The 24507-nt window shown below is 39.3% G+C and overlaps 4 protein-coding genes and 1 long non-coding RNA gene across 5 annotated transcripts in view; 2 read left to right on the top strand and 3 right to left on the bottom strand.

Moving 5' to 3' along the window:
* Window positions 1–334: 334 nt before the first annotated feature.
* Window positions 335–19526, bottom strand: LOC103524246 (xenotropic and polytropic retrovirus receptor 1-like). Its single transcript, XM_026833345.1, has 11 exons — window positions 19361–19526; window positions 19066–19144; window positions 16820–17038; window positions 14786–15052; window positions 14124–14280; window positions 12139–12349; window positions 11869–11890; window positions 9200–9372; window positions 3322–3439; window positions 1176–1238; window positions 335–546 (listed from the first exon to the last, which is right to left on the bottom strand). Exons 1-11 carry the CDS (start codon window positions 19427–19429, stop codon window positions 335–337), a joined length of 1590 nt encoding a protein of 529 aa, XP_026689146.1. The 5' UTR covers window positions 19430–19526.
* Window positions 6331–8871, top strand: LOC113473889 (tau-tubulin kinase homolog Asator-like). Its single transcript, XM_026833358.1, has 2 exons — window positions 6331–8504; window positions 8576–8871. The coding sequence occupies exons 1-2, from the start codon at window positions 8002–8004 to the stop codon at window positions 8745–8747; spliced, it is 675 nt and encodes a 224-aa protein (XP_026689159.1). The 5' UTR covers window positions 6331–8001; the 3' UTR covers window positions 8748–8871.
* Window positions 9088–9526, bottom strand: LOC113473891 (xenotropic and polytropic retrovirus receptor 1 homolog). The gene has a single exon (XM_026833362.1). It carries the CDS (start codon window positions 9494–9496, stop codon window positions 9176–9178), a length of 321 nt encoding a protein of 106 aa, XP_026689163.1. The 5' UTR covers window positions 9497–9526; the 3' UTR covers window positions 9088–9175.
* On the bottom strand, window positions 12657–13408 carry LOC113473894. Its single transcript, XR_003395693.1, has 2 exons — window positions 13312–13408; window positions 12657–12729 (listed from the first exon to the last, which is right to left on the bottom strand). It is a non-coding gene; the product is annotated as an uncharacterized LOC113473894 (long non-coding RNA).
* A 3793-nt stretch (window positions 19527–23319) lies between the features above and the next one.
* Window positions 23320–24507, top strand: part of LOC108254540 (cyclin-dependent kinase 7-like) — a 2411-nt gene continuing 1223 nt past the window's right edge. The window contains exons 1-3 of the mRNA XM_026833344.1: window positions 23320–23363; window positions 23446–23623; window positions 24343–24502. Coding sequence (XP_026689145.1) covers window positions 23320–23363; window positions 23446–23623; window positions 24343–24502 — 382 coding nt within the window. The remainder of the gene's footprint in view (window positions 23364–23445; window positions 23624–24342; window positions 24503–24507) is intronic.

Genomic DNA, 24507 nt, shown 5'->3' with positions numbered 1-24507 from the left:
TTGGAGAGTAGCGCACCTACCTTGTAAGTGCTAGGTCACTGGTTCGATTCCCGTCCGCGGCGAGCTTTATCCTAAACAGATAAGCATCCTTGTCGAAACGGCTGGCTTTCTCCTATCCTGTCCTCTTTTCGATTTCGGGACGATAAGACCTTAGTTGTTGCAGCTCCCTTTATCAAAACCTTTATCCAAACCTTAAGTTTGAAGTTTGGACTGAACGCATCGTCGCGTTGAGTCAAATTTCATCCGCCCCGGGCGGGAATCGAACCCGCGGCCTAGCGCTTACAAGGCAGACGCACTACCAACTAAGCTAACTAGGCTGGCTAATTTCCTTTCATCAAAGATAGGAAAACTCACCTTTGTACACTTTTAACAAATAGGAGAATATCACAACGAAGAAGGTGGTGGAATATTTGCCGGCGTTGGCCAGATGGGGGAACGCTTCCTTCGAGTCCCGGTACCGGCGTAAACATTGCATGAACCGGATCCAGGCTGGTACACAGTTCATGACCGGACCCAACATTGATTGGAATGCAGTCAGGTCCGTGTCTAGGGAAGAGAAATTGAAATAAGATAAAATACAGTCGATAAATCTGAGTAAAACGTGAAAATATTAATGTCTGAGGGAAGAAAAATTGAAATAATGAACCATTACAAAGAATGAATTCATGACCGGACCCAACATTGACTGGAATGCAGTCAGGTCCGTGTCTGAGGAAGAGAAAATGGAATAATGAAACATTAAAAATTGGAAACAATGAAAATTCTCAGTAAAATATTAAAAATATTAACGAGGGAAAAGAAATCCGAAAAGCAAAAATTAATATTGTTCAACCTAAAGGAGCGCAATGTTAAAATTCAACTTTTTCAGGAAAGGCATTTTTTAGGCATTTAGTGACGGGGCTTTTGGCTTTTACCCTCCATTTGTAGACAAGCAAGCCGCCTAATCAAAATGACCTCAACCTCAGCAAAAGGAGGAATGTTAATTGTGTTAAGCATAAATCCCTGTCACAACTGTCGTTCCATAATACACTAAGCTAAATTTTATGACTCGACTTTGACTCGAACCACCAACCTCCAGATCCAGAGTCTACCGTGCTAACCACTACACCACTGAGGTTTGTGTAAATTATTACCAAATGGAACGTCTCTATTACTGGACCAATGTTTTTACTTACTGATGGGTTCTGAAAGACTATCATTGTTGGCATAGAAGACGCAAGAAATTCCATACGAAGCGTCTGCAACAAGGAGACAGGAGGGAAAGATATCAGGGGATACGGTTCGAATTGCGGACGGAAAACACCCTATAAGATATAGTTGGCTGGAAGAGCTGAAGACCTGGCCCATTTTATAATTGCGGACCAACCGCCGCGCGCCGTTAAGAAATTTCGAATCGGTGGAGCGCAAACAATGTTGGGGGGGTTTTCATGTCCACAGAATGGTAACTCCAGATATCGAATGCTATGGAGTCTCCTTAATAATCAATTTGAATTTTGTTATAGTATTTTGGACACAAATATTGGCTCAGAGACCAATAAAATGGAACTTCGAGTTGCTGCAATAGGTGATGTCCGATTGCGCAAACTGTGACCTCAAGGATAAAAAATGTGATTGCACCAGGCCTAAATTTGGACAGCGTATAATTAGATTAGGACATCTTTTTGTCTGACGGAATTGGTGTGTATTTTTGAAAAGGGCTAAATTGGTGACAATTGAAAATTTTGGGTTTTTTCTTCATCAGATGGTGTCCGCCGCAATGAACTAAAGGAAGGAAATAGCCAATCGACCAACATTTGTGTCCAAGTCCAATAACAAAATCTTTCCTTAAGCAGTCTATTGGCTTACACTGAACTAATCTAGCGAAAGATCATGCATTAAAGCAAAAAAGCACCTTTATTAGTATATCTTAGTTATGAATTTAGGTAAATTGTAAAATTGTAATTGTAGTCATTTTATTTAACTACTTTTTTTTACACCTACCTTACTTAGTTAAAAAATAAGTTGTTACATTATTATGACCAATTTTAATTGACTATCTCGACAAAAAGAAAACCTGACTCCAAGAGGGAACTATAACTGCTGAGGTCTTATCGTCCCAGAAGCGAAAGCAGAAGGAAGACAGGATAGGAGATTAGATTACGCTAACATTATTCAATATCTCAGCCTACCTGTATAGGTACCTACCTACCTACCCACCTGTATCGCTACAGGTATTCCGAATCCTAAGATATCAGAGCGTATACCACTATAACAGTATAACAACACGCGTTTTGTATTGATTTCAATGGTGATAAGAAACCCTACAACCTACAAACCTATAGTGCTCAAGTATCCCACATCAACAAGTAGCGATTATAGTAGTTAAAATATTTACAAAGAATACTAAGGCCCGATTTTACAGCCACTTGAGACAAGATGTATCTTGAGGCTGGAATTACTATACATAATTAAACTAGGTATAAATAAGTCGTGTTTTATTTAAAATGTCAGCTTGGAACAAGATGTCACATTAAGCTAACAGTTTAATAACTACAAGCTACAGAGTGGTTCAGTTATCTGTGGATATCGTGTTAAAATCATTAGAATCAACAAATACAACTAATATATCTATAACTAGCGATGGAGAAATATGTAAAGAGCTGCCAGCCTTGTACGCGCAAGGTCGCGGGTTCGATTTCCGCCCGGGCCGAACTTGATTCTAAACAAGTAAGGTTCGTTCTCGGAAAGACTGGTTTTCTCCTAATTATGGCCTCCTCCTCCTCCTGCTCCTCCTCCTCCTCCTCTTCGATTTCCTATAAGACCTCCGTCGTTACAATTAAGGAGCGCGGTAGCGCTCCGCCCCGCCATGTCAAGAAAGTTTGGCCGCACTACTAGAGATATTATACGCGACAGGGAATTCCATCTATCAAACTTCCTATTTTCAGCCCCATATCAATTTGGCTAGTGGTCCTTTACTATAATTTCTGCCCCAATAACTTCCATCATCAATCATAGTTATTAGATGGTTCCCACTCTCATGTTCTACCTACATGCCTATTAATTTAGAAGTCACAGTTTTTACCAATGTGTTGTAGGTACCTACCAACATGCTACCTAGATCAGAGGGACAAGGACTCTGATTGTTTTAGTTTCCCTCTGTAAATAACGTTCAAGAAAAAAAAAAACTTCCTTTTTTTTAGTAGTCCTATTAAAATTCTTATTATATGTTAAAGAAATTTGTGGGTATAGGTAGGCACGTTTGAACTTTGTACTGTACAAGAGGGTAGGCATGAGAAATATAAGCTGAATACATAGTAGATTACACTGTAGAGTGCTGTTAACAGTAGTAGTGGAAGAAGTTCTCATCGAACATTCGGAAGTACCGGGATATAACTTCTGGTTCTGTGGTCTCCAGAGAGGGCGCCTCCTCCATGGCTTGATACAGGAGGGCCTTCATCTCCTGGGGGAATGAAGAGGGAACTCAAATTAGAGATTTGAAAGAAGAAAATAGAGAAAAGTCGGAAAAGAAACACTAACGAAAAACAAATTGAAAAAAATCTGGTGTGAACACATTACCCAACTTTCCTTATCCTATTGAATGATGCTAATTTTTTGTTCTATAGGAACTTTTACAATATCTCTAACCGTTTAGTCAGTAAAGCTGAAAACCGCCAAAAACGGTCGAAAACCGCCAAAAAGCGGTCAAAATCACCAAACAGCGGTCGAAACCCGCCAAAAAGCGGTCACTATACCGCCAACCGCAGCACCTATTTTAACCAAACGTTTTGTGTTGCATCCTTGTCACATTTGTATTTTCAAGTCTTTAGCTTATCTTATACCGTTTCCGAGATATTGTTAAATGCAAACCAGGGGCAAAGTCTCAAGTCATAACAGTGCTGTCAGATAAGCCATTTTCATCGAGGACTATTGTACTGTCCCTACTCCATGATGATGAACTCGGCCCTGCTCAGAATACTATGTGTGTAGTGTTATCATTACTGTTTGCACAACATTCACAACCTTGACACAAGCAGCTGAACTCTGTTCATAGGAGGACCAACATATGAATAATAATGTACAGTAAATTATATTGTTTCTAGAGTTGTAGAGAGAAAAGAAGACACTTTACGATTAAAATGAAATAAAAATAAAATATTTTTATCAAGACAATATTGATTAATATGTTTTAAATTGGTCAGCTTTTGATGTCACTCAGGACATCATCTTCAGACCAAGATAGATGTTGACTCTATTGTAGCAGGAGTAGAAGTGTTGCTAACAGTGACAGCAATGTTGAACGAATTTTTCACAGTCCTAGCAAAGCCTTACCTGGTGGGTACATAACCACAACCTGAAGTTCACCAAACTAACAACTACCACACCACTAGATATGGCTTGAAACAGAGTGAAGTGGCAAGCATAGCACAGGTTGTGGTTATGTACTGGGTTGGGTTCGGACTGGTTGAGACAGGATATTGTTTCTACAGTTTGGCATTAGAGTGGTAACTTACCTATCACTCCCATGTTAACCTGTAGAAACAAAAAGTCTGAAACCTAACCCGGTACTTGTGCAGAAGTCACGTCCGTGGAATATTGCTACCAAAGGAACTGGCACAAACATATTTCAGTGACCCATAAAATTCATGGAAGGATTGAAAAGCTTTGAAAATCTGAGGAACTATTGTTATCAAGAACACAGTTCCAATGTTCCATTGTGAAACTTACATGAATAGATTATCCCCAAAGAACAATGATCCAACTTTCAACTCTTGCTGTTCAGTGTATTTGAGGGAGGAAGTTGCTGGTTGCTTCAAGAATAATTAAAAGAGTTCTTTTAAGTTTTAAAAGAAGAAAGATCAATTTATTGATAAAAAAATTCAGGGAATAAAAAATTTAGAAAAAATAAAAACCTAAAACGAAAAAGAAATCATAAAAAACACTTTCGAAACTCGAAAAATAGAAAAGGAAAAGGACAAAAAATTCAAAAATAGATCAGTTGCGCTTACTTGGGTGATGTTTCAAAGTCATAGAGCAGGAAAAATGAGGACCAACGGATTTTTTCTTTTTCTTCTACGACGTCTAGATACCGAGATAAATCGATTTAAAAAATACCGGTAAATCGTAAACTTTGACGTCATGGCATACGCTCCCGTACGCGTTTGATTGTGCGCAAGCGTTTCTGCGCATTTTGACGTGAAATCTGACGTCACAACTCTTCGAAATTTTTCATTAGAACGGCAATTAAAAATTAAATTTTCGACCTTTTAAAGTTACTTTTTCGAAGTTTTGACCTCAGATTTGGATTTTCACAACTTTTTACGTAGGAATCAACCTTTTATTTATAATATTTTCCCAATTGCAACTGTTCCATTACATTTATAAATTCCAGCCTAGTTAGCTTAGGAGGTGACGCGTTTGCCTTGTAAGCGCTAGGTCGCGGGTATCTTAAACGATAATAAGGTTCGTTCTCGGAACAGTTGGCTTTCTTCTATCCTGTCCTCTCTCTTTTCGATTTCGGAACGATAAGACCTTTGTTGATACAGTCCCTTCTATCAGACCTCTTTGAAAGAAAATCTACCACCTTTTTTCCAAAGTTTTGCACAATTCCCTAAGCCATTAGTCATTTTTAATTAACAAGCCCCCATTTTTCTATTGTATTACTTTCTATTAACAATATGTTTTTATTATAAATTGTTATTGCCATTATTATTTTGCAGAAACAAGCCACCCCCATCTCTGGGCCATCAGCTTCCGTTTCCCTCTAGTTTATCCAGCAGCACTGAGAAGAAAGTCAGTCACAATCTCAAGAGAAAACTGGCTGATCCTGAGAGTGGTAAGTGAAAACAGAGGCATACTTAATTACGTACTCTAACTTTTCCTAAAGCACAGGCATACCACACAATAGTTGGAACATCAAGAAATACATAATATCAGATGTAACATCCTTTATTTTAACCTTGCAAAATGTGACTATGATGGTACCATAGTGTGTGATGGTGCAAAATGTGACCAAACAGCCCTTAAGGTCGGGTTTAGCTTATCTACGAATCTATGAATGATGGTACCAGGATCAAGTGAATCCTTTTGGGTTATTTTAGTGAACACAAACAGTTGGGAGCAAGTACTTGATTTAATATTGAATTTCATTAGTTAATTTTTTTTGTACCTTCTTTTGCACACCTTCACATTCCTGTGTTAATTGCACCAAAGTAACGAAGCATCTAATTGAATTTTCTTCTCCTGAAGCTGTTGTTTATGTTATTAGTTGTGAAACTTAATTAGTTTGACAAGTAAAGCTCTTCATACATTATTTTCGTGTTAAAAATACCAATATTGTTTTCCGCATGTATGGTTTTCTGGGTTTCAAGATATTAAAATAATAAAATAAATTAAAATAATTTTATTGGGATTCATCCTTATCATCATCTAAACTTCTAAGCCTTGAAGAAAATAGGGATTTGTTTTATAACTATTGAAGTTACATTAGATATTTATTTATTTTTTCCTTGTGTTCATTTGTTTTATAATTTTTTATTTTATTTCTTCTCAAGGCTTTGTATTTGCATGAATTGTTTCTAGGTTTTATAACTAAATTACATCGAAAATAATTAAATGATAATATGTTATGAATATTGTCCGTAGAAAACATTAGGTTAATGAGGTGTGCTTATTTCGACACATAAAAATATTCCAAGCCATTTAAAGGGACAATAGTTGGAACATCAAGAAATACATAATATCAGATGTAACATCCTTTATTTTAACCTTGCAAAATGTGACTATGATGGTACCATATTATTAGTGTGTTAAGGCAGTCTCTTCCAGATCCCTTATGTGCCGCGTCCAGTTTAGTTTAGGACTATTGCACTGATGATGGTACCATAGCTTAACTCCGTACATAAAAAGTCCACTCTGAGGCTTAGGTATAGGGGGCAAACAGCCCTTAAAGTCGGGTATAGCTTATCTACGAATCTATGAATGATGGTACCAGGATCAAGTGAATCCTTTTGGGTTATTTTAGTTCAATTCAATTTATTTTTATTGCACATAATATAACATTAAAAATACAACATTTCAATGAATACAATTGTACAACGTCAGTCAGAAAAGAAAAAGAAGGAGAAAAAAATAAAATAATATCTAAAATTAACCTAACCTTAGTGGTGTTAAAAAGATAATAAGATAGTTAACACAAACAGTTAGTTAACAAAAAAGATAGTTAACACAAACAGTTGGGAGCAATATTAAATTTCATTAATTAATTATTATTATTTTTTTTTTTGTACCTTCTTTTACACATCTTCACATTCCTGTGTTAATTGCATCAAAGTAACGAAGCATCTAATTGAATTTTCTTCTCCTGAAGCTGTTGTTTATGTTATTAGTTGTGAAACCTAATTAAAATTAAACTTAATTAGTTTGACAAGTAAAGCTCTTCATACATTATTTTCGTGTTAAAAATACCAATATTGTTTTCATCAAGTCTTTTGTTGTGTTTATTTCCTCTCATGCAAATTGGGGCGATTTTTTCCCCAGCTAATCTAAAGTTATGTCTACACTTAGTAGAGATGGTTCACAAGTGTAGACACAGCGTAATATTAGTACCTACTACTTACCCTGTGCAATTTAGCTTTTCCGCATAATCTAAATCATGCAATAAATCTGGGACTATTTACTGTGGAGTTGTTTTAACAAAGATAGCTGTCATTTTAGTATTTAATAGTTTATTTCTTTTGAGTGAAGCATGAGCGTTTTAATTTTGCTTGTACAAGTTTTGACCTGGGTAATATGAACATGGTTTTCTTTTTCAAATATAACGTAAGTTCATAACTAAATAATGTCCTTTCTTTTCCAAACAGAAATAACCGGAATCAAAATGATTTAACAAGATTTCGTAAATAAAAACAATTTGTAGCACCAAATCTAGTCATCAAAGTTATTTTAGATTAAATCATTTACTTCATTAAGCTGTAACATGTTTCACTCAAAGTAAAACATTCAATTGTGATACTAGACTGAGCCATGTCTTCTGAAGATCTTCTCCAACAAGGGCATATTGTCAAGGAGAGATGGAAAGTCATCCGGAAAATCGGAGGTGGTGGCTTTGGAGAAATCTATGAAGGTCATGACCTTGTCACCAAGGAGAATGTCGCCTTGAAGGTCGAGTCAGCACGGCAGCCGAAACAAGTTCTCAAAATGGAAGTTGCCGTGTTGAAGAAGTTGCAGGGGAAGGAGCATGTGTGTCGATTCATTGGTTGTGGTAGGAATGACAGGTTCAACTATGTTGTTATGCAGCTACAAGGTAAGAATCTGGCGGAGTTGCGTCGTGCTCAGCCAAGGGGTGCCTTCTCCTTGTCAACTACGCTGAGACTTGGCATTCAGATCTTGAAAGCCATCGAAAGTATTCACTCCGTAGGGTTCCTGCACCGCGATATCAAGCCTTCTAACTTCTCTATAGGCAGACTGCAACACACAAGTCGTCGTGTGTATATGTTGGACTTTGGTCTGGCTCGTCAGTATACAACATCCTCTGGTGAATCAAACCGTTTTTTCTACCCCTTCCGGTAAAGCTAGAACTTCGGAATTTCAATACAACATCCTCTGGTGAAGTAAGAGCTCCCCGCGCTGCAGCAGGATTCAGAGGAACTGTACGCTATGCTTCTATCAATGCTCATAAAAATAAGGAGATGGGCAGACATGATGACCTCTGGTCTCTCTTCTACATGTTGGTGGAGTTTGTCAACATACAACATCCTCTGGTGAAGTAAGAGCTCCCCGCGCTGCAGCAGGATTCAGAGGAACTGTACGCTATGCTTCTATCAATGCTCATAAGAATAAGGAGATGGGCAGACATGATGACCTCTGGTCTCTCTTCTACATGTTGGTGGAGTTTGTCAATTTCTTCCGTGTTTTTTTTTTTTTTTTTTTTTTTTTTTTTTTTTTAATCGAGGGAACTGAAACTGCTAAGGTTTTATCGTCCCGAAATCGAAGAGAGAAGGAATACAGGTAATACAGGAAAGGAGAAAGCCAGCTGTTCTGAAAACGAAAGTTATCTGTTTAGGATAAAATCCGCCTCGGGAGAGAATCGAACCCAAGAGCTAGCGCTTTCAGTGCGCTACCTTTCAAGCTAACTAGGCTGGCTGGCTGGGTTAAAAGTTTGGTAAATGACTGTGACAGCCCCAGACCATCTCAATACCTAACATGTATAGTGTATACTTACCGTACTTGAATACACGGTCTCTTCTCTAAGGAATGGATTATCGGGGGGTGCGTTCTTATCAAACAGACCCCAGTCCATCTTGATATCCCAGATGTAGGAATATATGGAGCTAATCACAGACGCTGCTAACCACGGATAGAAGAATGGGTTGTCCATCACACTTTGGTCTTTTTCTGTGGGAGAATAATGAGGCGGGAATTTCAAACAAAAAGGGGAAAAAAACTCCTGGATCTCCTGTAATGTATAGAATTGTAGATTGAAATGCATAGGATACAGGTACATGGTAATGCCTACCATGTATTATGTAATGTAATGTAAATGCAGTTTATTTGTATTATGTCACAACTTTGGTGCTCACTGCAGCATTGTAGGATTTTTCCCAATATCTCAATAATCCTAAAATCCAATGTTTACCTACCACACTGGCACCGGTCGCTATGCGCATTTATATGTCATAGCTACTCATTTTCCTCACGAGGCTGAGTGGGCCCCGCAAGAGCCAGTCACGGAATCAATCATTTGCATGATACAAATTTCTTGACCCCGCCGGGAATCGAACCCGGGTCTCCCGCGTGCAAGGCGAGCGCAGTGACCACTACGCCTTGGGAGCTGAGGAAAAACAAAAATACAATAACAGCACCTCTCATTGATATATAATTAAGTAGGTACATGATAGATATATACCTACCTAAATGAAGAGAAAGAGAGGGAACAAGCTGGGTCCGTCCCTCCAGGATTACAAATTTCTTGACCCCGCCGGGAATCGAACCCGGGTCTCCCGCGTGCAAGGCGAGCGCAATGACCACTACGCCATGGGAGCTGACCTACCATGTATTATGCAGACAATGGAAATATCTTCACCATGGTAAAATATGTCGAGAGATCACAGTGAAAGAAAAGATCAGTGGTTGGGCGGAAGAGGTTCTCCAGGAAAATCCTGCCACCATGCCTTTTCCACAAGTTTGGCCATGCCTCGGGATGAACTAGCGGGATTCCGGAGCGAAGCGACGGAATTCAGCTAGTATTTATATATATATGTATATAAAAATTCCATATATCTGTATGTTGTAAGTAAATTGAAAAGGATGTACCCATGTTATTTGTTATCAACTTAATCAATTTCCTTTCTTCAAAGATAGGAACCGGCCATGCCTTTTCCACAAGTTTGGCCATGCCTCGGGATGAACTAGCGGGATTCCGGAGCGAAGCGACGGAATTCAGCTAGTATCTTGTAACCCCCAAAACAAGAAAAATTGTTATATATATCGATATATCGGCGATATATCGATATATTTCCCCCGACATATCGATATCGATATATTTGAGGGGCCGATATATCGATATATTTGCAACTCATTTACATCCCTAAAGTAAATTAGGATTAGGAGTAAAAATATATTTAAAGTTTATTTGTTATGTTCCTATTTTAAAATTTTGATAATACTAATGTACATACAGGGTGATACAATTTTTGTTTATGTAAAATTATTGATTTAGATTTTAGATTATGATAAGTTCTGTACATTTAAATTGTGATAGTAGATTGTATTAGTACTTAAGTTCTTTTGTTGTAATGATGTACAGGGTGGTCAATATTTTGATAGTATAGTATTATGATGTAATAAATTTTGTAAAATTGGTAGGCATTTTCTTTTCCCCTAAAAAAAGGGATGTCGTAAAGCTGATAGGCTTACAGCCTAAACCTAAATTATGCCTCGTGAGCTCAGGGCCTATACCCGGTCCAAAGAGGTGCATGTATTTTTATTACTCGTTGGTACGGCTTGTAAATAGAAGCCGGCCATTGCCTTTGCCGATTCCGTTCTGAACCACCCTGCAGTAAATGTGTGTTCGTGACTTTTGTGTCTTGTGTTCTTTTCTCAATAAATAAATGTTTTACGATTTGATATGAAATTACTATCTTCTCAATCCAACTATAATTAGAATCAATATGGAGACCCACAGCGACAGGCGACATTTGCAGAAACTTAGCATAATATGACGTATGAGCGTAGCGCAACAAAGTACAAAGACAATAGGCATAGTAACATCATTTGGTAAGGTTTGGTGAGTTTGGGTTATTTCTGAGTGAAAAACACCATAGTAACATCATTGGGTAAGTTTTAGTAAGTTCCGACCATTTCCTAGTGAAAATACCGTAATAACATCATGGGATAAGTTTTGGTAAGTTCCGAACATTTCCGAGTGAAAAATACCATAATAACATCATTGGGTAAGTTTTGGTAAGTTCCGAACATTTCCGAGTGAAAAATATCCCTACACGACGCTTTCCCTTGCTAAACCCAGTCCATGCAATAAAAAAAAAGGAATTTTTTTTTTTTTTTTTTTTTTTTTTTTTTCATTTTTAAGGAGAATCTCTTTATTTTTATAATCATAAGGTGTGAATTAAACATGAAAAAATAAAAGGTAATTATTATTAGAAGTTCAAGATTCAACTCAACGAATTTTCGAATTTTCCTTTTCCGATTTTGATAGACTGTCAAAAATGTCCAACATATTATAACGGAAAATAGTATCAACATTATTATCTTTTTTTTCTTCAATATTTATTGGCACATTATCTTATCTTAAATGATCAGTAGAGCCGCGGGCTAGGAGTATGGGGGTATGCTAAACACGGGATGGACATGCTACGACACAGACACACTTACCGTAACCCGTAGCAACCAGAACCTAGCGTCATACTTGAGTGTACGCGATGGATTCAGTAAGAATGCCAGCATGATCAGTAGCAGGGCCACAGGCTGGGAGTATGGGGGTATGCTAAACACGAGATGGACATGCTACGACACAGACACACTTACCGTAACCCGTAGCAACCAGAACCTAGCGTCATACTTGAGTGTACGCGATGGATTCAGTAAGAATGCCAGCATGATCAGTAGCAGGGCTTGGACATGCTACGACACAGACAAACTTACCGTAACCCGTAGCAACCAGAACCTAGCGTCATACTTGAGTGTACGCGATGGATTCAGTAGGAATGCCAGCATGATCAGTAGCAGAGCCACAGGCTGGGAGTATGGGGGTATGCTGAAGACATGACTGAAGAAGAAGCAGAGGAGTGACAATGCCCAGACGTTACCCATGATGAGGGAGATCTCCATCAGGTGCTGCTCTGACAGGTGATTCCTGAAATATGAGACGGAAAAAAAAAAAAAAAAAATACATTTCGAAAAAAGAAAAAAACTTCAATTTCCTCACATTCTCGGTGGAAAGTCTGGGTTCATGGGCGGGCTGAATCAACCTCTTTTATTTAAAATTTAAAAGGTTGGACTGGTTGGAGTCGCCTTACATCGCGTTTCTGGTGATTTCCTCGCGTCAGTATTTGGTTCCGAAAAATTTTCATTGACTGTTTGCATAATCGCGAAATCCGCGAACAAAATCACCAAATCCGCGAACATAATCGCGAAATCCGCGAGCATAATCGCAAAATCCGGAGGAGTGACAATGCCCAGACGTTACCCATGATGAGGGAGATCTCCATCAGGTGCTGCTCTGACAGGTGATTCCTGAAATATGAGACGGTTTAATTAGACTTACTTTATCGTGGACACTCGTTGCTATGTTGGAAGTTGAAAGTCCAGAGAAGTTTAGGCAGTAGAACTGCCGCGGAAGCCACTAAAAGTTCACAGAAAAAAGACGGAAGAACACGCGAAGACCGAAGGTTACGAAAACCTTTTCTCTAAGACAGTTTAATACAAATGAATAATAATTCTATCATATTTTCCCCCAATAAACAGGTGAAAACCCCCACTTTGGCCATATCTTTATAAGCAATTCAGAAACAGAATGCCGGAACTTTGAGAGGGACAACGGAAGTCGAGGAAGGTTTGAAAGAATTGTACAGATTTTGAGTCAAATAATAAAAAAAAAACTTCGACCCTGCCGGTAATCGAACCCGGAACCCCCGGCCTAGTGAGATACTCAGTCGGACACGAAAATTGATTCGTGCAAGCTGAACTCATCCTTTAGGGAGGGCTGTTTGTTCCTACACCTAAGCCTCAGTGGGTTTTTGGAGGCCATGAAGGTAGGTTTCTAGGAGAAAATAAGTAAGTATAAGAAAATAAGTAAGTATAAGTATATTATGTTACCTGGAATCTAGCTCGAATATAAGTACATGATTAACACCAGATGATCTCCAGCCATACACATTAACACCCATGAGGAATATAAACTGAATAGAATAGAATAAACCTTGTTTATACCCCGGCCTAGTGAGATACCCACTTGGCCACGAAGGTAGAATCGTATAAGCTCAACCCATATTATAGGGCTGTTTGCAGTGTTTGCCCCCTAAAAAAAACTTCGACCCTGCCGGTAATCGAACCCGGAACCCCCGGCCTAGTGAGATACTCAGTCGGGCACGAAAGTTGATTCGTGCAAGCTCAACTCATCCTTTAGGGAGGGCTGTTTGCTCCTACACCCAAACCTCAGTGGGTTTTTGGAGGCCATGAAGGTAGGTTTCTAGGAGAAAATAAGTAAGTATAAGAAAATGAATATCTTACCTGGGGCCTAGCTCGAATATAAGTAGATGATTGACACCGGATGACCTCCAGCCATACACATTAACACCCATGAGGAATATAGAATAAAATGGAATATATCTTGTTTATCCTGCCAGAATGAGACTGAAAAGTCCCTTTACTCCCGCAGTCTAAACAAAGGTCTTATATATTTCATAGGTAAAGTCTATACCTATCTTACCTGGGATCTAGTTCGAATATAAGTACATGATTGACACCAGATGATCTCCAGCCATACACATTAACACCCATGAGGAATATAGAATAAAATGGAATATATCTTGTTTATCCTGCCAGAATGAGACTGAAAAGTCCCTTTACTCCCGCAGTCTAAACAAAGGTCTTATATATTTCATAGGTAAAGTTTATACCTATCTTACCTGGGATCTAGTTCAAATATAAGTACATGATTAACACCGGATGATCTCCAGCCATACACATTAACACCCATGAGGAATATGAACTGAATAATAAGCAGAGGACCTCGGTACAGTCTCATGGCCATCTTGAAATCCTCTTGACTTGTGTCGAAGAATACTGAAATGAGCACAAAAGGAAATGTGTTTCAATATTGCACTCAGGGTGACGTTATTTCAGCTTAATTCAGAGGAAGACATGCAAACAAACAGACATACGGATACGGACTAAACTAAATGCGAAATTTGACTCAACGCGACGATGCGTTCAGTCCAAACTTCAAACTTAAGGTTTGGATAAAGGTTTTGATAAAGGGAGCTGCAACAACTAAGGTCTTATCGTCCCGAAATCGAAAAGAGGACAGGATAGGAGAAAGCCAGCCGTTTCGACAAGGATGCTTATCTGTTTAGGATAAAGCTCGCCGCGGACGGGAATCGAACCGGTGACCTAGCACTTACAAGGTAGGTGCGCTACTCTCCAAACTACCTTGACCGGTTTGAAAAAGTACTACAAGGGGTCCAAATTTTCAAAATCAGGAAATGGATTAAAACACTTTTTTTTTTTTTACTTTCCATTACCAATATGTTTGTCCCATTATCTCCCCCGACCTCCATGTCTCACATACCTCTGAGCAGAATGATGGCGAACAGAATGGCAAAGCACCCGAGGAAGAGGCCGACCTTGAACGTGGTCCACGGACTCTGCTGCTCCCCTAGAGGGGGCACCCTCAGCCTCTTCATGGCCTTCTGCCGGTCACCCTCTTCCAGTTCCGAGGTCACGGTGGCCTCAGTCTCCGAGATGAGATGGTTGATGTCCTTGTTGACGTAGAAATGGGAGACGTCCACATGTTCGGCGCGCCATTTGGCCCCGACATCCACGTTTAGCAACTGAAGAGGAAGAAGAATAATATTATTATTATTTTTTTTAAGAGGTTTGACAGAGGGAACTGTAAATGCTATGGTCTTATCGTCCCGAAATCGAAGAGAGAAATTTGAAGAGAGAAGGAGGTTTGACAGAGGGAACTTTAACTGCTATGGTCTTATCGTCCCGAAATCGAGGAGAGAAGGAAGACAGGATAGGAGAAAGCCAGCCGTTCCGAGAACGAACATTATCCCATCAGGATAAAATCCGCCCCGGGCGGGAATCGAACCCGCGGCCTAGCGCTTACAAGGCAGATGCACTACCAACTAAGCTAACTAACTAGGCTGGCAGAATAATATTAAAATCAGTGGTTTTGTGAGGCCAGCCACTCACTATCAGATAGATCTGACAGGTACACCTGATCAGGTATAATACCTAACACCTGATGAGCACACGCACTATCAGGTAGACCTGACTGGTACACCTGATCAGGTATAATACCTAACACCTGATGAACACACACACTATCAGGTAGACCTGACAGGTACACCGGATCAGGTATAATACCTAACATCTGATGAGCACACACACTATTAGATAGATCTGACTGGTACACCGGATCAGGTATAATACCTAACATCTGATGAGCACACACACTATCAGGTAGACCTGACAGGTACACCTGATCAGGTATAATACCTAACACCTGATGAGCACACTCACTATCAGGTAGACCTGACTGGTACACCGGATCAGGTATAATACTTAACACCTGATGAGCACACTCATCAGGTGCACCTGCCGTCAGGTCTACCTGATAGTGAGTGGCTAGCCTGAGGTTGTGGATCACTAACGCTTCGGATTTAGAGTTTTGTGGTTCAAGTCAAAAGATTTAGGGGGGATAAACTAGGAATCATATTTTCTCACGGGGTTTTTTATGGCAAGACGAAGAAAAAAGTTAAATGTTTACAAGCTTAAAAGGCTTCTCCTAAAATGCAGTCAACCATCCACATCGGCCACCTAGCTAGCTTGTTTAGCGTGAGCTATTATTCACCGCTTCTCCCTGTTTAACCACAGTCACTCTAATGGCGGCCACTTACGTCAAACCGTCTTAACGTGTGAGGCGAAAAAACCTAGGTCCGTCAAGGAGATCGCGGCATTAGAGACGTTAATCAGGGAGTGGACCAATCTGCCTCGGTACGATTTTTTTTTTTTTTTTTTTTTTTTTCATATGATCGTTAGGTATGGTGGGGGAAGTGTCATACTAAAATCGAGACCTCGAGAGTTGAGGGGAGAGCTTTTGGCAGCGGAAAAACCGCCGGAAACTATGCGTTTTCGTTCGTCAATTCCCTCTATGTGTTCGATGTTCTATGAATCTATGCTCTCCGCTCAACTCTGTTCTTAGTCTTACAGAGAAAATTAAATAAAAACACATGGAACTAAGTGGGTAAGGTAAGGAATAGTAAGCTTGGATTCCGATCTCAAATACATAAAATTTCTCTTTTCCTTGACACATTCCATGGACAAGTTGCACTTCGCAGTAGTACATGTAGCCATGGCCATCACTGCAGTTGGTCATTCAAGTATTGTTCACAGGTTCAAGTTTACACAGTTAAAATTCCTTTCTTCTTTCTCATTAGTCATTATGATTATGATTAACCGCATTGAAATTTCTTCTTCTTCTTCCCCCTTCTTATTCTTCTTCTCCTCCTCCTCCTCCTCCATCTTCTTCTTCTCCTCCTTCCATTTCAACAGGGGCTCCATTAACATTTTCCATTACACCAGGGGCTCCATCAGCATTCTTCCCGAGCTCGCATGCGCGCCTTCATCTGCAACCGCTTATACTTGCACACATAATGCCAGATGGCGCCCTTGATTAGAACCAGCGCCAGCGTTGCGGCACAAATATCACCCACCCAACTGGGGATCATGACGGAACCCCCGGGAAATTGTCCAATCAGGTGAACGCACGAGAGAGTTACATGATCCCCATTTAGTTTACACGTGTCCTCAAAAGCTGGAGGTCCGGGGTTTGATTTCCGAAAGGGAGGAAAATATGTCCCAGTTTTATTTAATCGACGATTCAAGATCTTTCCGTTCTGCGATTAATCTAAAACAGTTTGTCCGGTATTGTTGAAACATGTGTCACACTTGGAGACATTTCCTCAATGGGGCAGTTGCAATTGGGAAAATATTATTAATAAAAGGTCGATTCCTACGTAAAAAGTTGTGAAAAATCCAAATCTGAGGTCAAAACTCGGAAAAAGAAACTTGTTCGAAAATTCAATTTTTAATTGCCGTCCTAATGAAAAAGTTCGAAGAGTTGTGACGTCAGATTTCACGTCAAAATGCGCAGAAACGCTTGCGCACAAACAAACGAAGCGCGGGAGTCATGACGTTATCGCCTACGGGAGCGTATGCCGTGACGTCAAACTTCACGATTTACCGGTATTTTTTCAATCAAGATCGGAAGGCGTTCTCGGAACGGCTGGCTTTCTCCTATCCTGTCTTCCTTCTCTCTTTACTTTCGGGAGAACACGACTTCAGCAGATCCCTCTATCAAACCTCTCCAAAAAAAACCCTCTCTATTCTACAATTCTACGGGTTTCAGAAAAATATTTTCACACAGCTATGAAACTGAATGATTTCAATAAACATAAACTTGGTAAAAATGAATTCGTTTCACAATTTAACAAACACGAAAATGTCAACAAAAAAATTGACTACGTCAAGGTTTGATTGATAAGCTGAGGGGAAAATCAGTTAAGAAAAACTGTTTTGACTCCAGTCCCATAGTGGTGTAGAACGAAGACTGAACCCTTTAGCAAAGAGTTATATCACACGACCAACCCCTAGGTCTATACATTTTATGTTACCTTCGATAATGATTCTGTCTGGCTGGAGGATTTTAAACATGGAGGATACCAGCTATTTTTTTATTTTTATTTTATTTATTTATTTTTTTTTTTAAGAGGTTTGACAGAGGGAACTGTAACTGCTATGGTCTTATCGTCCCGAAATCGAAGAGAGAAGGAAGACAGGATAGGAGAAAGCCAGCCGTTCCGCGAGAACGAACATTATCCCATCAGGATAAAATCCGCCCCGGGCGGGAATCGAACCCGCGGCCTAGCGCTTACAAGGCAGACGCACTACCAACTAAGCTAACTAGGCTGGCTACCAGCTATATTTCCCTTGCGAAAGAAATAGCAAAGGTTGAGTGCGAACGGCATCCACTCGTAAAATTTTCGTAGCCAAATCCAAATGTCCAAAGCAATCACCCTAGGGGCTGATTAAGAGGCTGATCAAAAACGTTTTGCACCAAAGGGGCGATTTTCAGTATTTCTAAATTATTCAGAATGATTCAGCTTTATAAAATAAAACATGATTCCAAAAATGCCGCTACTTTCGCTAATTTCTCATGACTCAACTCTTGGTAATTATTCAGAAGAAAGCTCCTTTTTGCGTTTAACCTAACCCTAATAATAACAGTGGTCACTGCTCATTTGTGACAACTCCTATTTGTAGCAATTTTCCATTGACGTGACTTCTGAACAAGTACTAAATCTTGAACAAGCTCCTGGCCAAAACACTCGGACAGTTTGGTTCCTTATTCAGATGACTCATCAAAACAAAACGGCCAATGAAACAGGACTCGTGTGTCGTGTGGTCTATAGCATTCCCATTCCGTAGTATGTCTCATCAGATGGGCGATAAGAGACACAATACGTCCCATTCAGGTGCTGGGTCAACATGAGATCACAAATATTTGCAATATATAGGAATACACGAGAACACAAACAAGAGTGCAAATTTTTGATTTAGGCTCTAGGGACCTCAAAACGTGTTTTGGCACTAAAATCTGACCATCAAAAATTTGACCCGATTACATTACTTTCCTTCCTACAGGATAAGGAAAGTAAAAACGGATGAAACTCACGCCAAGTGGGAACGGCTCTAACTCTTTCGTAACCTACAGACTAAACTAACCCCTATATCACTGTGAATTTCTATGATCTAAAGCTAAAGCTAGGGCCACCACATTACCTCGTAGTTGATGTACTGTTTCCGCCATTCCGGTGTGATATGTGCGGACAAATGTTCCGCGAATTTCATCTTCCTTCAGCTAATGAGGACCAGGGATTATTTCCTGCCGCAAATTTTTGATCCATGACGAGGAACCCACGACCTCCTGCATGTCGAACATGTGAGTCACCATTGATGGGCGAACTGTTGTCAATAGGCAACCCTGGGGATTAGGTGTCCTAGACTAAAAAAGTCAATTAATAACACTAGTCTTCTTCTTCGCCTTTTCCCGTGTTCAAATGGGGTCAGCGATTACCTCGTAGTTGATGTACTGTTTCCGCCATTCCGGTGTGATATGTGCGGACAAATGTTCCGCGAATTTCATCTTCCTTCAGGTAATGAGGACCGGGGATTATCTCCTGCTGCGGCTTGCCACATAGAACCTTTCACATGGGCTTCCGACCGCCCGCAAACACTGCAAAAAATTAACAGAGGAAAGAACATAATTAATATAGCATAATTGATATTAACAGAGGAAAGAACATCATTAATAGTATTTACTAGTCGGATGCCGAAGAAAAGGTGGAAAACTTGTGTGAATCAAGACGGTGAGAAAAATTTATCAGGAAACGAGATAGATAACAGGGCTGCCTAGAAAAAACTAACAAGAAACGCGGACCCTATTTAAATAGGAAAAGGCTAGTTGGGCTGACATTATTATCATTAGTCAGGCTGAGGGACTTGAAACAGGGAGAATACCAGTCTGAAATTCCCCTCGCTAATGAAATAGCGAAGGTTGAGTGCGAACGGCATCAATTCGTAAAAAATTTGTAGCGAAAACCAATTGTCCGCCCAAAGCAATCACCGTAGGGCTGATTGAGATGCTGAACTCCTGCCGCGGCTTGCCACATAGAACCTTTCACATGGGCTTCCGACCGCCCGCAAACACTGCAAAAAATTAACAGAGGAAAGAACATATAATTAATAGTATTTACTAGTCGGATGCCGAAGAAAAGGTGGAGAAATTGTGTGAATCAAGACGGTGAGAAAAATTTATCAGGAAACGAGATAGACAACAGGGCTGCCTAGAAGAGATTAACAAGAAACGCCGACCCTATTTAAATAGGAAAAGGCTAGGAAGAAGAAGAAGAGTCGGATGCTTGAACCTACCATGGTGGTTTAGTGATCAGGAGGACGTGGATCAGAGTTGGAAGTACTTAAGTACATTTGTACATTTGTACTTAAGTAATGTCTCCAAGTACTTTCATTAAAAATACTTTTTTTTTTCAACTGAAAGCAACCGACAATGACCTGTGAACATCACACGACTTTCCTTATCCTATTGAATGATGCTTATTTGAGTGTTCTTTTACCCTAACTTTTACAATATCTCTAACCGCTTTGTCGCTATAGCTGAAAACCGCCATTACTTTCCTTCCTATAGGATAAGGAAAGTAAAAAGAAGAGTAGGATGCTTGAACCTACACCTTGGTGGTCTAGTGATCAGGAGGACGTGGATTTAATCCCGACTGAGGAATGAAATCCTCCTTTTTAAAGGGAATAAATAATCTACAGAGTTCAACTGAATTGGTCTAATGAACTATAGGACTGGTAGAATTCAAAGGAGCCCCTGAAGATCAGCAAAAATTTCGTGTGTTGAACACTTGAACATTTTTTTATGAATAATAATATTGAAAGGACAAAACGGAATAATAATAATAATAATAATAATAATAATAATAATAATAATAATCCCGACTGAGGAATGAAATCCTCCTTTTTAGAGCGAATAAATAATCTACAGAGTTCAACTGAATTGGTCTAATGAACTAAAGGACTGGTAGAATTCAAAGGAGCGCCTGAAGATCAGCAAAAATTTCGTGTGTTGAACATTTTTTTAAGGCGGTCTCTTCTTAATTGATTGTGTGCCGCGTCCATTTTAGTTTAGGACTATTGCACTGCTATTCTATTTAACTGACATCATTAGAGAATTACTGAAAATAAATACAATTCAACAAATTCTGACTAGGTATGCTTACGCATTAATTTCCCAATTACCATGCCTCATCCACGGATAATCTACACGACCTTGTTCAATTAGCCTGTATCTTCAAATGCGTCTACATTACAGTTGACCAAAGTCGATCGAAATCGCCTTATATGGGTTCCAGGCGATTTGGTTCGAATCAAGTCGACTGTAGGGTAGATGCTGGTTTAGGATTCAACACAAGTCATGTTTGAAGTTTGGTTTAAGCCATTCCAACAATCCAAATGGAGTCCTAACACGCCATTTTTTTAAGGCGGTCTCTTCTTAATTGATTGTGTGCCGCGTCCATTTTAGTTTAGGACTATTGCACTGCTAATCTATTTAACTGACTAGAATTTATCAAAATCGGACAAATGAGACGCATCATTAGAGAATTACTGAAATACAATTCAACAAATTCTGACTAGGTATGCTTACGCATTAATTTCCCAATTACCATGCCTAATCCACGGATAATCTACACGACCTTGTTCAATTAGCCTGTATCTTCAAATGCGTCTTCATTAGAGTTGACCAAAGTCGATCGAAATCGCCTTGTATGGGTTCCAGGCGATTTGGTTCGAATTAAGTCGACTGTAGGGTAGATGCTGGTTTAGGATTCAACACAAGTCATGTTTGAAGTTTGTTTCAAGCCATTCCAACAATCCAAATGGAGTCCTAACACGCCAATGGCACGGTGTGACGTGAATGTAGAAACCCGTAAGTACTTACGCGATTTTTTTTTTTTTTTTAACTCCAACCTCTCGACAAAAAGAAAACCTGACTCCAAGAGGGAACTATAACTGCTGAGGTCTTATCGTCCCAGAAGCGAAAGCAGAAGGAAAACAGGATAGGAGATTAGATTACGCTAACATTATTCAATATCTCAGCCTACCTGTAGGTACCTAATACCTACCTACCTACCTGTATCGCTACAGGTATTCCGAATCCTAAGATATCAGAGCGTATACCACGATAACAGTATAACAACACGCGTTTTGTATTGATTTCAATGGTGATAAGAAACCCTACAACCTACAACCCTATCAACAAGTAGCGATTACATCGTAGTTAAAATATTTACAAAGACTACTAAGGCCCGATTTTACAGCCACTTGAGGTATCTTGAGGTTTGAATTATTATTATACATAATTAAGTAAACTAGGTATAAATAAGTCGTGTTTTATTTAAAATGTCAGCTTGGAACAAGATGCCACATTAAGCTAACTGTTTAATAACTACAAGCTACATAGTAGTTCAGTTATTTGTAAATATCGTGTTAAAATCATTAGAATCAACAAATACTGGAAGGGCTGCAAGCCTTGAAGAGTAGTATGCCTGCCTTGTAAGCGCTAGGTCGCGAGTTCGATTCCGACCCGGGCCGAACCTAATCCTAAACTGATAAGGTTTGCTCTCGGAAAGACTGGTTTTCTCCTGATTATGGCCTCCTCCTCTTTGATTTCCTATAAGACCTCCATCGTTACAATTCCATCTATCAAACTTCCTATTTTCAGCCCCATATCAATTTGGCTAGTGGTCCCTTACTATAATTCCTGCCCCAATAACTTCCATTATCAATCATAGTTATTAGATGGTTCCCTTTCTCATGTTCTACCTACATGCCTATTAATTTAGAAGTCACAGTTTTTACCAATGTGTTGTAGGTACCTACCTACCAACATGCTACCTAGATTAGAGGGACAAGGACTCTGATTGTTATAGTTTCCCTCTGTAAATAACGTTCAAGAAAAAAAAAACTTCCTTTTTTTTGTAGTCCTATTAAAATTCTCATTACTTATAGGTTAAAGAAATTTGTGGGTATAGGTATAGGTAGGCACGTTTGTACTTTGTACTGTACAAGAGGGTAGCATGAGAAATATAAGCTGAATACATGGTAGAGTGCACTGTAGAGTGCTGTTAACAGTTATGACACCACTTTATTGAAATAAACTCAAGTGGTAGGTAGTCCCCATCTCTATTCTAAAGCAGAGCAAATATCAGAAACAATGAATCCACCGATTGGAAACACATTATAGTTATGATCATCATGGCATTAATACTATAATCATTTTATTGATATTATCATTCTTACCAGGGCCAGATTAATTCCTAACAGGGGCAGATTAATAGAGGGGATCTTGGTTTAAAATTAAAGAAGAAAATGCAAAATGATGTGGTCTTATCAACTTGTTTTTTTTTTTTTTTTTTTTTTTTTTTTTTTTTTTCTTTTTTCAACACACGTTCAGTAATGTCTGTCATGCAAAACTGGAAGAAAGTGAGGAAAGCATTTATGTAAATACTCTTTAACCCTTGGAAAAAAAAATTGACCAGGATAAACAAAGGCTATTCTAACCAATGGTTTCCTTTATTCCAGGGCTCCCGAGTTACTATTCGGAGCTCGTATGTACGGTGTAGGTATAGACATGTGGGCAGTAGGCTGTATCATATGTGAACTTCTATTGAAAGCACCGTTTCTACCGGGTGAATCCGATTTGGATCAACTGACTCGAATATTTCAAACCCTTGGAACTCCATCCGAAGATACCTGGCCTGTGAGTAAAAATAATAATAATAAAATAAAAATAAAAAAATGGACCGATTGCAATACTTTCATTACTAGTATAGATTGTTATACTGTAGTAATAGAAAGTAAAAAGAAAAAAAAAATGAGTGTTTCACCGCCGTTTATGAATGCAATAAAACAACTGCTACATTAGACCCATGTGGTCTATGTCGTAGCATGCCCAAATGCCCATCCCATAGTATACCTCTCATCAGAGTAATATTATTAGTTTCCTTTTTACTTTCCTTATCCTATAGGAAGGAAATTAATGTAATCAGGTCAAATTTTCGATGGTCAGTTTTTAATGCCAAAACACGTTTTTCTCTTGAATGAACGAAGTGATTTCTATGTTTTAGACCTATGAATTTCGTTGTTTGTTTGTGCCAACCTAGTTAGCTTGGAAGGTATAGCATCTGCCTTGTAAGCGCTAGTTCGCGGGTTCGATTCCCGCTCCAGACGGATTTTATCCCGAACGGAAAAGGTTTGTTCTCGGAACGGCTGTCTTTCTCCTATCCTGTCTCCCTTCTCTTTGCTTTCGGGACAATAGTACATTAGCAGTTACAGTTCCCTCTAGCAAACCTCTTAAAAAAAAAAAAAATGTGTTGTTTGTTTCACCATCACTTTAAAATGGGGTGTGCTACATTTGGGTCCTTTTCTGGGCGATTTTTAAAGTTGACTGAACCACCTCTACCATTGTATTGATTACAGGGTGTTACCAAACTCCAGGACTTTATCCAGTTCAAAGTATTACCCGGTATTCCTCTCAACGAGATATTCACTGCGGCTGGTGATGATCTCCTACTATATACCACTACTATTATATTGATTACAGGGTGTTACCAAACTCCAGGACTTTATCCAGTTCAAAGTATT

This window comes from Diaphorina citri, unplaced genomic scaffold, assembly GCF_000475195.1.
Source record: "Diaphorina citri unplaced genomic scaffold, Diaci psyllid genome assembly version 1.1 scaffold89, whole genome shotgun sequence".
In the NCBI taxonomy this organism is placed as follows: Eukaryota; Metazoa; Arthropoda; class Insecta; order Hemiptera; family Psyllidae; genus Diaphorina; species Diaphorina citri.
This window is presented reverse-complemented; position numbering and strand designations above follow the sequence as displayed.